This window comes from Callorhinchus milii, unplaced genomic scaffold, assembly GCF_018977255.1.
Source record: "Callorhinchus milii isolate IMCB2004 unplaced genomic scaffold, IMCB_Cmil_1.0 Scaffold2, whole genome shotgun sequence".
In the NCBI taxonomy this organism is placed as follows: domain Eukaryota; kingdom Metazoa; phylum Chordata; class Chondrichthyes; order Chimaeriformes; family Callorhinchidae; genus Callorhinchus; species Callorhinchus milii.
This window is the reverse complement of record NW_024704743.1, coordinates 114,483,851-114,498,279: the sequence shown is the minus strand read 5'-3', so window position 1 is coordinate 114,498,279 and position 14,429 is coordinate 114,483,851. Positions and strand designations below refer to the sequence as shown.

General features: G+C 42.1%; 1 protein-coding gene across 1 annotated transcript in view; it reads left to right on the top strand.

Moving 5' to 3' along the window:
- Positions 1-14,429, top strand: part of cunh8orf34 (chromosome unknown C8orf34 homolog) — a 157,063-nt gene that overhangs the window by 78,804 nt on the left and 63,830 nt on the right. The window contains 1 exon segment of the mRNA XM_042332422.1: positions 3,718-3,746. Within this exon segment, the coding sequence (XP_042188356.1) occupies positions 3,718-3,746 (29 nt within the window).

The window sequence follows — 14,429 nt, the reverse complement described above, 5'->3', positions numbered from 1 at the left end:
TTACCCAAAGTTTCGCCCTGCCTGGAATTGAACGCAAGTCTCTCACTTGCAAAGCGAGTGCTCTAACCACTGAGCTACAGGACTCCGTTTTGCTGCTTTTAGCATAGTGATTAGCATACTTGCCTTACAAGTGATAGGAGCCTGGCAGGGCGAATCCTTAGGCAAGTTTCCTGCTGCCTCTGTTCACCTAGCAATAAGTAGGAACCCGGTTGTTAGTCGATTGGCTGATCACTTTCTGTGGGGTAACAATCCCTTCAAAAAAAGGGGGAAAAAAATGGTCACTTAATCTACAACCGTTTGTGGAACATTGCTGTGTTCAACTGGCTGCCGTGTTTCGCTCACAAAATATACAGTCAATTCACTTTATTGTGAAAAGCCTTGAGAAGTCTCGAAGATGCGATAAGATGCTATTTCAAATACAAGGATTATTATTATTATAAAATCGCCACATGTTTCCTGATTGATAATTTCACCGCTGAGATAAGATCCACAAGAACAGCCTTCAAAGGAATCACAAAGGGATCAATAAGAAGCAGCTGTATTTCATTCCTTGCACTTAATATCTAGCATCTGCCAGACACTGCAGAGAAAGCAATTTTTATTGTTATTTTTATTATTACAATGTGTAAAACACCAAGCAGTATGATCACATTTTGTCCTGCCAAACCCAAGTGTCTAGAGACTTTATTTTAAAGATCCTCTACTGTGGGGTGAAATACTGGTGATTACAGGTCTGGCTGCCTCGCTGATGAAAGCAATTTGAGGTGCTGAATTCAGTGTGTCACACAAATGGTGAATTGGCACAACATTCAATTGTATTGGCTTAAATATGAATTTTACTGACACATTTATGTCCTTATGGCCTGAAAAAATGTGTTGATGTGATAACCATCAAAATTGCCAAAATAGGGAAAGGGCAAGTCAATGGGATTTCTCTTAAAACAGCCAGCACAGGTACGTTGGGCCAAATGGCTTTTTTCTGCGCTGTATACTTCTATGGTTCCAATTCAGAGTGGGAGGCCAGATTTATACTAAATAATTGCTCTTGGCAGGACTTTGGACATCCACAGACTAGGAGCTCGGCTGACTGAAACAAACTTGAAGTGTTATTTAGATGTCACACGTCAGGCTCTGTAATAAGGTTAAAAATGCTTTTTTAAACATTTTTTGGGGAGTCAATTGGAAAAATACAGTGAAACCTAGTCATTTTCAAAATTGAGCATTGACCGTATTTCATTGAAGTTTCCTCCAGGCATAATGATAGTAAAAGGCTACAGTTTGCTTATGGGTATATTTTCACTGGAATTATGTTACTCAATTAAACCACTGTAGAGTGCATTTGTATTTCAAGTCGCTTTCAACCCACTGCATGACTGACTGAGCAAGAGAATTACACAAGCCGTAAAACTAGTTTTGTTTAAAAAAAAGTACACAATAAAATAATATATTGTACAGGTAAAATAATAATAAAGCTTGCATTTGGTATAGCGCCTTTCATGTCGGGAGAATGTTCCAAAGCCCTTCACAGGATTTTACTGTGAAGTAGAGTGACAGTGTTTTAATATATAAATAACAAGAACAACAAATTGCATTTGTAAAGCACCTTTCATATCAGGAGGATGTACCAAGGCACTGGACAGTCAGGGATTTGGACCCGAGCAGGGGGTTGGGATCAAGGCGGGTGGAGGGCAGGGATGGTAGGGGTAGGAGGGTGGCCAAATGTGCAGTCGAAGAGGAGGGTCTTGAGACATGCTTTGAAGATATAGATATAAATATGAATGAAATACAAAAATTAGAGACCTGTGAATGACACTTGCTCACTTTTATCTTTTTCACAGACAAAGCTAGCGGGGAGTGAGGGATTGTCAAGCAGAGAATAAGGTGCACCTTCCTTTAAGGGCAGTAAGAATGAAAGAGCTTACCATGTTGTAGCGCCTTATGGGACTATGGGACTTTGCAAAGTCCCAGTGTGCTTTAGACTAATTGCTGTCACATTTAATTATTGCTGCTTTGTAGGCAAACATGACAGCTTTTATTTTGCACATTTTGCAAGTTCCCACAGAAAGCCATGAGGTGAATGATCAATTGTATTTTGCGGGATTGCTGGCCAAGACACCCGGAGAAACTCTTTTCAAATAGTGTCTAAGGATCTTTAACATCCACCTGAACCAGCAGATGCTCAACCTAGGTTTAACGTTTCATTCATCTCATTTTGTAGAAAACCACTCTCCAATGTTCTCATTAAAAAAAACTTGCATAATTTAAGTTGAAATTGGAAGATGTTGTATAAAATAAAGTTTAAGTTTTTCCAATGAGAACAAGATTGAATTCCCTTTTGAAGATTGCTTCCATTTCTCAGCCTCGGAATTTTCTCTTTCATTCTTCCACTATGGCACTCTGTTCTGGCGAGGATAATAATAATATTAATCCTTGCATTTGATATAGCACCTTATCACATCTTTGAGACGTCTCAAAGGACACGCGTAAGCATTGCTTCCTTCCGTGCCTCATTAGTGAGACATTAGTGAGACAACAACCTAATGTTGTTATTCCAGTTGAAGCAGCAAATCAATCATCGGCTGTGACTCTGCAGCAGAAACGTTGAGATTCCAATAATTTAATTCCTGTAATTATCAGTTACATTGTGCTACACTTCTCGCTCCCCTGGTGGAAGCAGATCAGTATCTCAGACTGGTTGTTCTTGTGCTTAAATACACTTTAACCGCTGCCATTTTTAGAGTTCTTTATTATCATTAAACAGTCTTGGTTTTCATCTTAGTGTGCTGAAAAACATACAAAAGCATGGCTGATATTAAGTGAATGCTTTTTACATGAAGGGAATAACCAATTTTATCTGGACAATTGTTAGCCAAGACACCAGGAGAAAAACCCTTTTCTTTTCATGCCATGGAATCCTTGAGATGCACCTGAACAGTTGGATCTTGGTTTAACACCTCATTTGATGGATGGCACCTCCAACAAGTGCTGTAGCTCAGTGGTTAGAGCACTTGCCTTACAAACGAGACACCTAGGTTCAATTCCAGGCAGGGCGAAACCTTGGGAAAGTTTCCTTACTCCACATGCCTAATAATAATAAAAAAATTGATCATTTTCAATCCACGACTGTTTTTGGGATACTGCTGTGTGCAATTGGCTGCCACGTTTCACCCACAAAAATACCGTCAATTCACTTTACAGCATATTCTATGAAGCGCTTTGAGACATCTAGAAGACATGAAAAGCGCTATATCAAATGCAAGGATTATTATATTATTATTATTATAACAACACAGTGCAGCTGCAGTAAGGAATTGGACTGTCAGCCTGGACTATGAGCTCAAAGTTCAATCAGCAAATACCAAACTGGTTAAAGGAAATTTTGTTTTAAAGAAAGTGAGAAGTATTTACCTGTGATTTCCTCACCCTCCTCTGAGATGGAGTCACAAAATAGGAACATCACTTGTGTCATTGCCATTATAAGATTACAAGTGAGGTTTGGATGAAGAAGGCCCTTCAGTCCATTTGGCCCATTTGATCTCATCTTTCCAGAATATTCACCTGCTATCAGTCAATACAGCATCAAGCTCTTTCTTTAAATGAGTCTAGCGTCCTGGCCTCAACATGCGTGCAATATTTTCTTTGAGAGGTGTATTTCGATATATTTACATGACAAATATGTCTCATTTGTTGTTTTTATTTCTTCCCCTCTTGTCACAGGTATCGCGCTGTCTGATGAATTTGATCAGGTAAGTGTTGGTTTGTGTACTTACATTTTATCAACCGTAGTTAGTGCTATGCTCTGGAGATCTGTGCTGGAATATTAGTTAAGCAACCACAACACCATTGTGTATTTATATAGCATCCTTCAAGCAGGACAGTGTCTCGGAATAAATGTATTAACCCTTAGAATACTGCAGCTGGGTTCACTCACTCACGGTCCCCGGTTGTTAGGTCAGGTACGAAAATATTGAATATTGAATATTGTGCTTCTGTCCAATATGTATTCTCTTTATATTGTTAATTAGATACTGGTATTAAAATCAACCAGTGTAAGTCAATACATTGTCGTGTGCTTTACTGTGCGAGATCTAATTATCTTACTCACAGTATGACTTTTTTTCTGTGAGAGTCTCATTTGGTGTCTATCCATCATCCATGGAAGAGCAAGTGGGGAAAAAAGGATGAAAATAATTACATTTATACAAAGAAACAAACGCAAGCAAAACACTGAAGTTTGTTAAGTGATTTTTTTAATATTCTTTTACTTACTCCTCACCTGAATCGCCCAACTCTGCCAGGGTGCTCACACAAGATGCTCACACCTGTGAGAATGGATAGTGAGTCCGGAGGCCACTTCAGCTGGAGAAGGCATCGCAACCAAGCCTGATGCTGCCCTTGCCCAACACCTTACACCTGCTTTTCTAGCAGAGGTCACTGGGTAGTGATGAGGAACAGGAATCCCAGTGGATGTCACCCCCCCCGCCCCCTTGCCTGGGAACTCCAGTGTCAAATGTTAGTACCTGAGGTGGCATCGACTAGCCATTATTGGAGCCTTGACCACCATTGGTGTTTGTGCCTTCAGCCTCTCTGCCCCACCCTTTGGGACTCCATCCCACAGTCCCTTCACCTCATCCCCTCCCTTGCCTTCTTCAAGGCACATCTCAAGACCCTCCTCTTCAGCCGTGCCTTTGGTCACCCTCTATGCACTCCACCCTCCCTGCTCTCCATCCCTCCTGATCCCAACCCTCAGTTCTGATCCAAATCCTTGATTGTCCAGTGCTGCGGGACGTCCTCCCAATGCTATTCTTTTCGACTGCACCTTTGGTCACCTTCCTCCCCCTCCCCTTGGCTCAGCCCCGGGATCAGTTACTGTGAAACGCTCTGAGACGCCGTCCGACGTGAAGGGCGTTATATATAAATCCAAATTGTTGTTGTGACCTGCTGTCCTGCATGGTGTTCTACACTAGACATGGCCACTATCCACTAGACCATCAGATGAGCCCCAAACATGAGTGATGTTAGAGTTCATTTTTTTTGCTAGGACTAAAGCAAGGTTGGTGGTCGGGCTAAACAATTATGCATAAATAAGATATTTGGAGAAAAAAAACAGGATTTTGATAACTCATTTATCATGTCTGTAAATCTGATTTAAAACTGTATTTCTTAGTTGCTTAATGCAGCACAATGTGTGGTATTTCCTGAGCTATTCTAATCCCAAGATTGGCTCCTATGAAGAAAGCCCTTTGGGCCATTTGATTTCATCCTTCCAAATATTCATTGTTTGCTTTCTCCAATTTTCTATCATCAAATACTCTTTCTGGCAAGAATTAGTCAGGATATCATTCTTATGGTACCTGTTAGGAGGGAGAGCACAGTAGAATTCATACATGTGAGATTAAGGCTTTGCAATGTTTACATTAATTACTTAGAATCTTTTTACATTTAATGGACAAGAAGAGTTTTGAAGAGCCCATTTTTACTTAATTGGGTTTGTAAATAATCAGGACAAGAGAGGATCATTAAGAAGTATGTATTTCTTCAGCATAAAAGGCCAATGGTTTAATAGACAAGAAGATTTTAATCAAAAACAGAAGTCGCTGGGAACAATCAGCAGGTCAGGCAGCATCTATGGAGAAAAAAAAGTGAGTCAACCTTTCAGGTCTACGATCCTTCCGTTATTACTGACAAAGTTCTGACGAAGGGTCGTGGACCCGAAACGTTGACTCACTTTCCTTTCTCCATAGATGCTGAGTGTTCCCAGCGACTTTTGTTTTTGTTTCAGATTTCCAGCATCTGCAGTATTTTGTGAAGAGGATTTTAATGTTCTGTTAGTCTATTAACTTCAAAACTCCAACAGCTGAAGATGGCAAGTTGGATCATTGCGAAAGCATTGAATGTGAAAAAGCCATTCACAAGATCACAAGATTGGTTTGGATGAAGAAGGCCCTTCAGCCCATTTGGTCTCATCCTTCCAGAATACCTACCCAACCATCCTCCAATCGCAGTGTCTACCTCAACCACCCTTCCTGGCAACCTGTTCTAGTCATTAAATATTCCCTGGGTGAAATACCTTCTGTGAATTGCTCCAAGATGTTACCCAATGTGCAGGCCACTACATAAATGCAGGTTGCTGTTGTTGGGTAACAAAATACTTCCTCGATTAATGAAGCCTTCTGAGGAAAGCTCTGCTATGCTCTCCCTAAACCTCAACGTCAATTACGCTAAAAACTTAAAAGTAAAAGTGCGTGTATTTGTTCTGGATATGTACAAATTCACTACACTACCAGAACAGCACTCCAAGATATTACTCCACTTGGAGGGCACTAAGTAAATACAGGGCGGATGCTTAAAAAATGTTGCAATTTCAATTAAATAGGAAGTTTTTCCACAATATTCCAGATGCAAATTCTATTTAATGCAAATATTTATGGTTGTTCGTCAGTGTCACATCTACCAAATTATTTAGGCTGTATGTCAGCTGCACATCTGGTGATCTGTTATGAATGAAATGATGCTCTTCAGATATGAGCTGCTCTCTGTATGTACACCACCATTTTATGCCGCTGTGCCAATTTCGCCTACATAATGAGGTAGATATGTTTCAGTTGCCATCAGCTGTGTTCTCCTACTATATTGTTTTTTGCCGTGGAATTGGTTGAAGTATAAAGAAACCCTCCCACACATGCTTAAACATCTATTCTGAAACAACGGTGGATTGTCAAATGACTCGGGGAAAAATTCAAAACATTGTCAGCATAACAGAATGCCTGAGTGGAGTTTAGCACTATATAGCATCATCTTTCTTTTTATAATCTGGCCAGTTTTTACAGATTTGATACCAACATTTAAAACACTTCAGCTCTAAGTCCAAAATCGGCAAATGGGAATACAGACAAACCTGTTCAAACAACAACAACTTGGATTTATATAATGCCCTCCACGCCAGACAGCGTCTCAGAGCGCTTTACAGTAACGGATCCCAGGACCAAGCCAGGGGGAGGGGGAGGAAGGTGACCAAAGGCGTGGTCGAAAAGACAGGTCTACAGCAGAGACCTGAAAATGGGAAGGGAGGGAACGAGGTGAAGGGAGTGAGGAAGGCAGTTCCAGAGCCTCGGGGCATAGTGGCTGAAGGCACGGCCGCTGAGGGTGAGGCGGAGGACATGGGGGACAAGGAGTAGGCCAGACCCGGAGGAACGAAGGCAACGGGTACTGTTTTGAGGAGAGAGGAGGTCAGAGAGGTAGGGGGTGCAGAGGAGTGCAGGGACTTGAATACAAGGGTGAAGATATTGAAATCTCTATTCAGCAACCACTCTGAGCGCTCTGAGACGCCGTCTGGCATGGAGGGCACTATATAAATCCTAGTTGTTGTTGGCTGCCGTGTTCACCTACAATATACACAGTCAGTGTACTTTACAGTAAAATCCTGTGAAGCTTTTTTTGACAATGTAATAAGACAATGCAAAATTACAAAATCACATTTGTGTAGTGCCTTTCACGTTGGGAGGACATCTGAAGATGCTAGACGTTCAGTGATTTGTACCCGAGCAAGGGGGGTGTTGGGATCAGGGAGGGTGCGGAGTAGGTGGAGGGTGGCCAAAGGTACGGACGAAGGGGGAGATCTTGAGACACGCCTTGAAGGATGTGTTAAGGAAAAACCTTTTTCGAGTTCCAATCAAACACAGCTACTGTTTGCAACTAGTATGGTGTTTATTAAACTCCAGGATCCGTCCAAGTTCCCGATGGGCGTGGGCAAGTAAGCACAATCAATAAATTCACTAACAGAACAATACTACCGCGTAATCCCTCCTCGTGGTCGTCTACTTCTGCCTTCTCGCTCTCAGTGTTCCATCCACGGTAGGTACTGCCCTGGGCGCGCCCCGATCTTGGTCTGGCACCGTGTCTTAAGCTTGTGTCCTTCCAATCATGGTGCGGACATTAGGTCACCTGGCCAAAATCATGCTGGGTTCAAGTGAACATCTCATGGAGTGTACGTGCCTCACACACACAAACATACTGTCCTTGAGACAGTCCCTTAGCTTGTGTACTTGCAGGGCAGTAGTACACATCTTGTCCTTGAGATACTCACGTGATCCTGGGAAACTCATGAGTTTCAGTCCAGTTGCTCCCCCACACTTAACTTAAAAGTTAACCCGTTCGCAACATCTATTATGATTCTAACATTATACAAAAAGTGTAAATTCTAACAGAGGCAAGGGAAGGACTGAGGCAAAGGGAATGTGGGATAGAGTTCCAAAGGTTGGGGGCAGAGAGGCTGAAGTCCCGACCGCTAATGATGGGGATATGGTGAAGGCCAGAGCCTGCTTAGCAGAGGGAGCAGACAGGTTGATATGAGACGCTAGATCAGCAAAAATTAGTATTACTTTATCCTCTGAGCTGAAATTCAGATTTTATGTATTCAGATCACACTGGGGAGTGGGAGATGTATTGCATGTTCAGGGTCTTGGTATATGATTATTGGAACACCAAAGCACCAGACCTCCCTAACCACCATAACCCTGCTCAGTGTTGACCACTGGCTCCTCATCCCATACCCAGTGGGTAACTGGGATTCATAGGCCTGGGTTTCTGCTACTTAGTCTTAACTGTAAGATCATTGTCTTCAAATTTAAGATCTGTAAATAGCTGGCTTCCAAATTCAGACTGAATTTAGGAACGTTCCAAAATTCCACACAATCCTAAATTTTGAGAGAATGTTTTAAGGCCAAGACTATGAGAATGTTTATTCCTCTGATGTGTGAGCCCAAAGACTGGATGCGCATGACAGGCCTACAGTGCATTTATATTTACATTAGAAATAAGTAAAAGATTCTTTGAACGATATTCTTTGAGCTTGATAAACCGTGCCTTTCATATGGCGCTTATAATAATAAAATGTTAAAGCTCTTTGTGTTTAATTGCTGTCAAGTGAACTAACCTTGCCAATCTGCAAAACTCTATGGAACAATATGTCTCTGACTCCCCCCCCACCCCCATCCCTTTCAAAGTCCACCTTAAGATCTATCTTTTTGACCAAGCTTTCGGTCAGGTAGCGTTTATTTGGGGACTGTATCTACCAAATTAGTTTTTGCACATTTTTGGGGTGCACATTTTTGCACAGAGTTAAAAACAGAAGGGAATTTCTCCTGGCGTCCTCGCCACAGTCCCATGGATAAAATTGGCCATTAACTTCATGGCTGCTTGTAGTACAATGCGGTATGCAATTTGACTGTAGCAAATACAGTCACTGCACTTCACAGTAAATCATGTAAAGGGCTTTGAGACAGCCGCCTGATGTGAAAGGCGCTATATCATATGCAAACATTGTGATTATTGTAAAATGCAGGAAGTGTGACGGATAGAGTCTTCAAATCATAAATTGTGCACAGCAGGCCTTTGGGCAGTTGCTATATTGAGTGTTAATTGGAGCAGGGGACTGACAGATCGCCAAGAGGAAGTGGTAATTAGAGACTTGGTGAACACTCTGCTCCTTCCTCTCCCCCCTCCCACCTCCCTGAGATTTCACAGCAACAGTGTCCTTTTACAGTGTTGAGATGTAGTCTAGGCAAGCTAAACTTGCATCTACTTCATCACCAGCCATGACAGGAAGGATGACTATGAATGACAATTGGCTGCCGCATTTCACCCACAAAATACACAGTTAGTCCCCTCTACAGTATATTCTGTGAAGTGCTTTGAGCCATCTCAATGACGTGATAAGGCGCTATATCAAATGCAAGGATTATCATTATGTTCTTGCAATTAAAAAAAACTGATAATTCTGGGATTGCATGGCATTTGAAATAAAACAAATAGATTCATGGTTCCGTTTGATCAGGGATCCCAAATTTCTCACGTCCTTCGGTGTAAGATCATTGCCTTCAAATATTCAGATTGTACAGAATTTTTGGAAAACAGTTTTAAATTCAGCCCACAGTCTGGAAGCCGGTTTTTCACAGCATCGAGAAACAGCAGGGTTTCCATATCAAGATGGAATATAAACAACATTACAACTTGCGTTTATATTAATGCCCTTCATGTGGGGTAGTCTTGTAGCAGGGTAAAACCGCTTTTCCCAAATTCTACACAATTTTACCTTTTAAGACTTACACCTAAGAGCATGAGGATTTTCTGTTCTTAGGTTTAAGTCTTAAAAATATTTGATGCTCTGTATTTTCCTGGGTTATACCTAGGGTGGAAGTGTACTGAATCCAAACACAGTCATTACACTTTACAGTGTATCCTGTGATGTACTTTGAGACATTCTCCTGACATGAAAGGAGCTGGATCAAATGTAAGGATTATTTTACAATATTATTTCATATGCTTTCTCTCACTTCGTGTAGGCAAATCTGAATGTGAGACGTAATGTGATTTCTTTACCACAATCATTAAGCTATTCTAAGAATTATATGCGTGTGACCTCAAAACAATCATTTCAAAGAACATTTCTGTTTGGCATATTCGCTCAACTCATTTGTCATGTTATGCTTCTTTTATATAATATTGTCACGTGCTTTCTGGCAATTGCTAAATTTTACTACTGAAGTAAGGACCACAATAACAGCACTAAAAGGAATCACAAAGGGATCAATAAGAAACTATTTTACTCATTGTGTTTCATATCTAGCATCTGCCAGACACTGTAGAGAAAGCAATAAACTGTATTGAACCAACAATGAACAGGGCTTGGAACAATTTATTGTCCAACGTTGTGCATTGCATTAAAATGTATATCCACAATCAAGGTGGAATAAATGGAGAACAGTGTAACCTAACAAGTGATCTGTAGTCGATTTGAGGTGTTTAAATTGGGATCTAACATTGCCTAAACACATATCCCTTTCAACATCTTTAAACACTTATTTCCCTACTCGGTATTCCATCACTACCTTTGACAAGTTAAAAGTTGCTTTAAAAGTGCACATTGTTATCACAACAGGAGTCACTAGTTTCACTAAAAGTCACCCCGAAGTGTGCCGTGTAAACCAGTGGTAACTCCAATAACCAGAAATAGATAGCATGGGAACAGAGTGCAGAAGATCATAGAACAGGTTCGGATGAAGAATACCCATCTGATTTCATTGTTCCAGAATTCCCACTCTGCATTGAGCTGTTTCTTAAATGAGTCCCAGTGTCCTCACCTCAATCACCCTTCCTGGTCATTTATTCCAGTCTTTAAACTAGGTATTTACATCCTCTGGGTAAATATATGCTTCCTGATGTCTGTACTGAGATTGCCCTTTGCAACCCTAAACCTGTGTCCCCATGTTTTGCTGTCTCAGTGCATCTGAAAGTATTTCTGTGGGTCGGTGTGACAAACCCATTTACTGAAGATACTGAATCGATATTAGTGACTCCTGTTATAAATCATATTTTTTTTCTCAAACGCACGTGACGATGACTCCTCCAGAGCGAGTAAGCTCTCTACCTGGTGGAAAACAAAGCTGTTCAAATCCGGAAAGTCACAGATTTGCTCCCCCATCTGTATTGGGTTTAGTGTTATCAGGCAGTGCAATGGTAATATCCTGGGATGAGGAGAGGAAAATTCAGCCATGGCTCCTGCTTTTGATCATTAGCTGGTGGAAAATGCCAATGTGAGTATGGTCACGCAGTCCAGGCTGACATCCTTTGGATGAGACATTAAACTGGAGTCCCATGCGTCGGTTCAGGTGGATGTTAAAGATCCCATGGATAGATATTGGTGGAGGGCAATTTTACAAGGCTATGGGGAGAGAGAGAGGAGTGAGATTAATTTGGATAGCTCTTTCAAGAGCCGGCACAGCATGATGGGCCAAATGGCCACCTTCTGTGCTGTATGATTCTATGGCATGAATCGAAAAGAGAAGGGAATTTTCTCTGAGTATCCTGGCCAACAATCCCCCAGAAAAAAATGGCTCTGTGTGGGACATTGCTGTGTGCAAAATTGGCTGCCATGTTTCCTTTTCAAATACATAACAACAACAACAACTTGCATTTATAAAATGTCCTTCACGCTGAGCAGTATCTTGGAATGCTTATAGTCACTAAAGATTCTATGGTATATTCAAAAAAAGAGAACGGAGTTGCTCTCAGTGTCTTGGCCAACAATACTTCTGATAAAATTGTTTTTCAAGTTCCTGACTGTTTATTGGACATTGGCGTGTGTAAATTGGCTGATGCATTCACCAACACAGTCACTACACTTTACAATAATTCCTATAAAGTGCTTTGAGATGTCCTCCTAACTTGAAAGATGCTAAATCAAATGCAAGCATTTTTGTTTTGTCTTTTGCTCCCTGTAATTGAATTAATCCCCAACACCCACTTCATAGTTTGCACAGATAGTGTTTGTGTTTGGCGAAGTGCCAGAGGGTGAATACCACCCAAACAGCCATGGAAGTATTCTCAAGTGTGGCTCATCGCCTTCAGAGGTGTAGGGAGAGAATTGGAAGGAATGCAGAATACAAGGGTAACATTTGAGCAGTTTATAACCATCATTTGAACTCCAAACAAGACTTGAACTCACTCGAGGGAATCTATTATCTTTTGTAATGCATGTTGCCAACATCTTTGGATGGATATATTTAGGTTTGCATCTGTCTTATTTATTTTGCCCACAGAAGCACGTATTGCAGATGGTGGCTGTGTGTAGAGAGTTCATCTCCACACTGAACGATTTATGATTGTGACGTTATTACTGCAATGTAGCAAGAGTTATTTGCAGTTGATAACAAAGGAAATAATAGAGCTGACAGAGCTTTCCTCCACTGTGATTGAAATATTTGCTTTGCTAAGATACAGTATTTGGTTAAAAACCCATCTGACTTTGTGTTATTCCAAACAAAATATTCCTTGTACTTGAGATACATTAAGGATTTCAACCAGCTTTTTACTCAGTACCTTTTCTGTCACACTGATAATTCAGGAGCCCGTAGAGGTCTGGCCTGATTGCAAAAACTTGTGTTGCTGTGGAATTGTTCTGTATGCCACGTATCGTCATTTTCCTTCCTTTTGCCTTTCCCCCTTTCTTGGCCAGACTGCGCCATTACCTCACCCCTCACGCTGCTGAAACCCTGGTCCACGCCTTTGTCACCTCAAGGCTGGACTATGGGAACTCTCTCCTCGCCGGCCTTCCCAGCACCTCCCTCCACAAGCTGCAGGTCATTCAGAACTCTGCAGCTCGTGTACTGTCCCGCACCAGGCTTCGGGACCACATCACTCCCACCCTCGCTCGCCTCCACTGGCTCCCCATCCCCCAGAGGATCGAATTCAAGATCCTCATCCTCACCTACAAGGCCATTCACGGCCTTGCTCCCTCCTACCTCTCCGACCTACTATCCCCCTACCTACCTGCCCGTACCCTCCGTTCCTCTGGCTCCAGTCTGCTCAACAACCCCCGCCCCAACCACCCTGCCAACTGTGGTCGGGCCTTCAGCCTCTCAACCCCCAGGCTCTGGAACTCCATCCCCCAGTGCCTTCGCCTTGCTTCCTCCCTCTCCTCCTTCAAGGCCGGTCTCAAAACCTTTCTCTTTGACCGAGCCTTCAGCTCCCCTCTCGACTCTCTTCCCCCTTCTCGCTCCCTCCCATCCCTCCCCTCACCCTGACCATTTCCCCCCTCCTCGCTCCCTCCCCTCCCCTGACCATTTCCCCCCTGCTCGGGTCATGACCCAACTGTGCAGCGCCTTGGGACGTCCTCCTGACGTGAAAGGCGCTTTATAAATGGAATCTTGTTGTTGTTGTTGTCTGTATTCCCTAGAAGGTTGAGGGGTGATCTGATTGAGGTGTTTAGAATGATAGAGGGATTCAATAGGGTAGCTACATAGAAACTGTTTCCTCTGGTGGGGAAATCCAGAAGGGGGAATAATCCTAAAGTTAGAGCTAGGCCATTTAGGAGTAGTCAGGAAGCATTTTCAAATATAGAAGCATTTTACATGCAAAGGGTAGTGGAAATTTGGAATTCTCCCTCCCAAAAAACTGTGGATGCTGGATCCATACAAATTTTCAAGACTGTGGTGGATAGATCCTTGTTAGGTAAGGGTATCAATGGATATAGGGCAAAGGCAGGTAATTGGATTTGAGTTACAGATCAGCCATGCTCTAATAGAATGATGGATCAGGTTTGAGGGGCTGAATGGCCTACTCCTGTTCCTATGTTCCCTTGCTCGGTGTTTAAGCTCGTCATTATGAAGTTCTTTGTGATGTTATCCTACGTGAAGGACACTGAATAAATGTAAGTTGTTGTTGTTTACGCAGTAGGGTGACATGCATGGCATTGGTGGTAACAGAGAAACCACTGCTTATATGCAAACTTGTACATAGCTTAAATTTCGTGACTTTGTTCTGTGATCATCAATCCTCCTGCTGGCTGGGTTTTGCCGATTTGGAATTTGTTATTTTGCACAGAGCAAAAGTTGCAATGAATGGAACAAATACAGTTTACACATATCGCA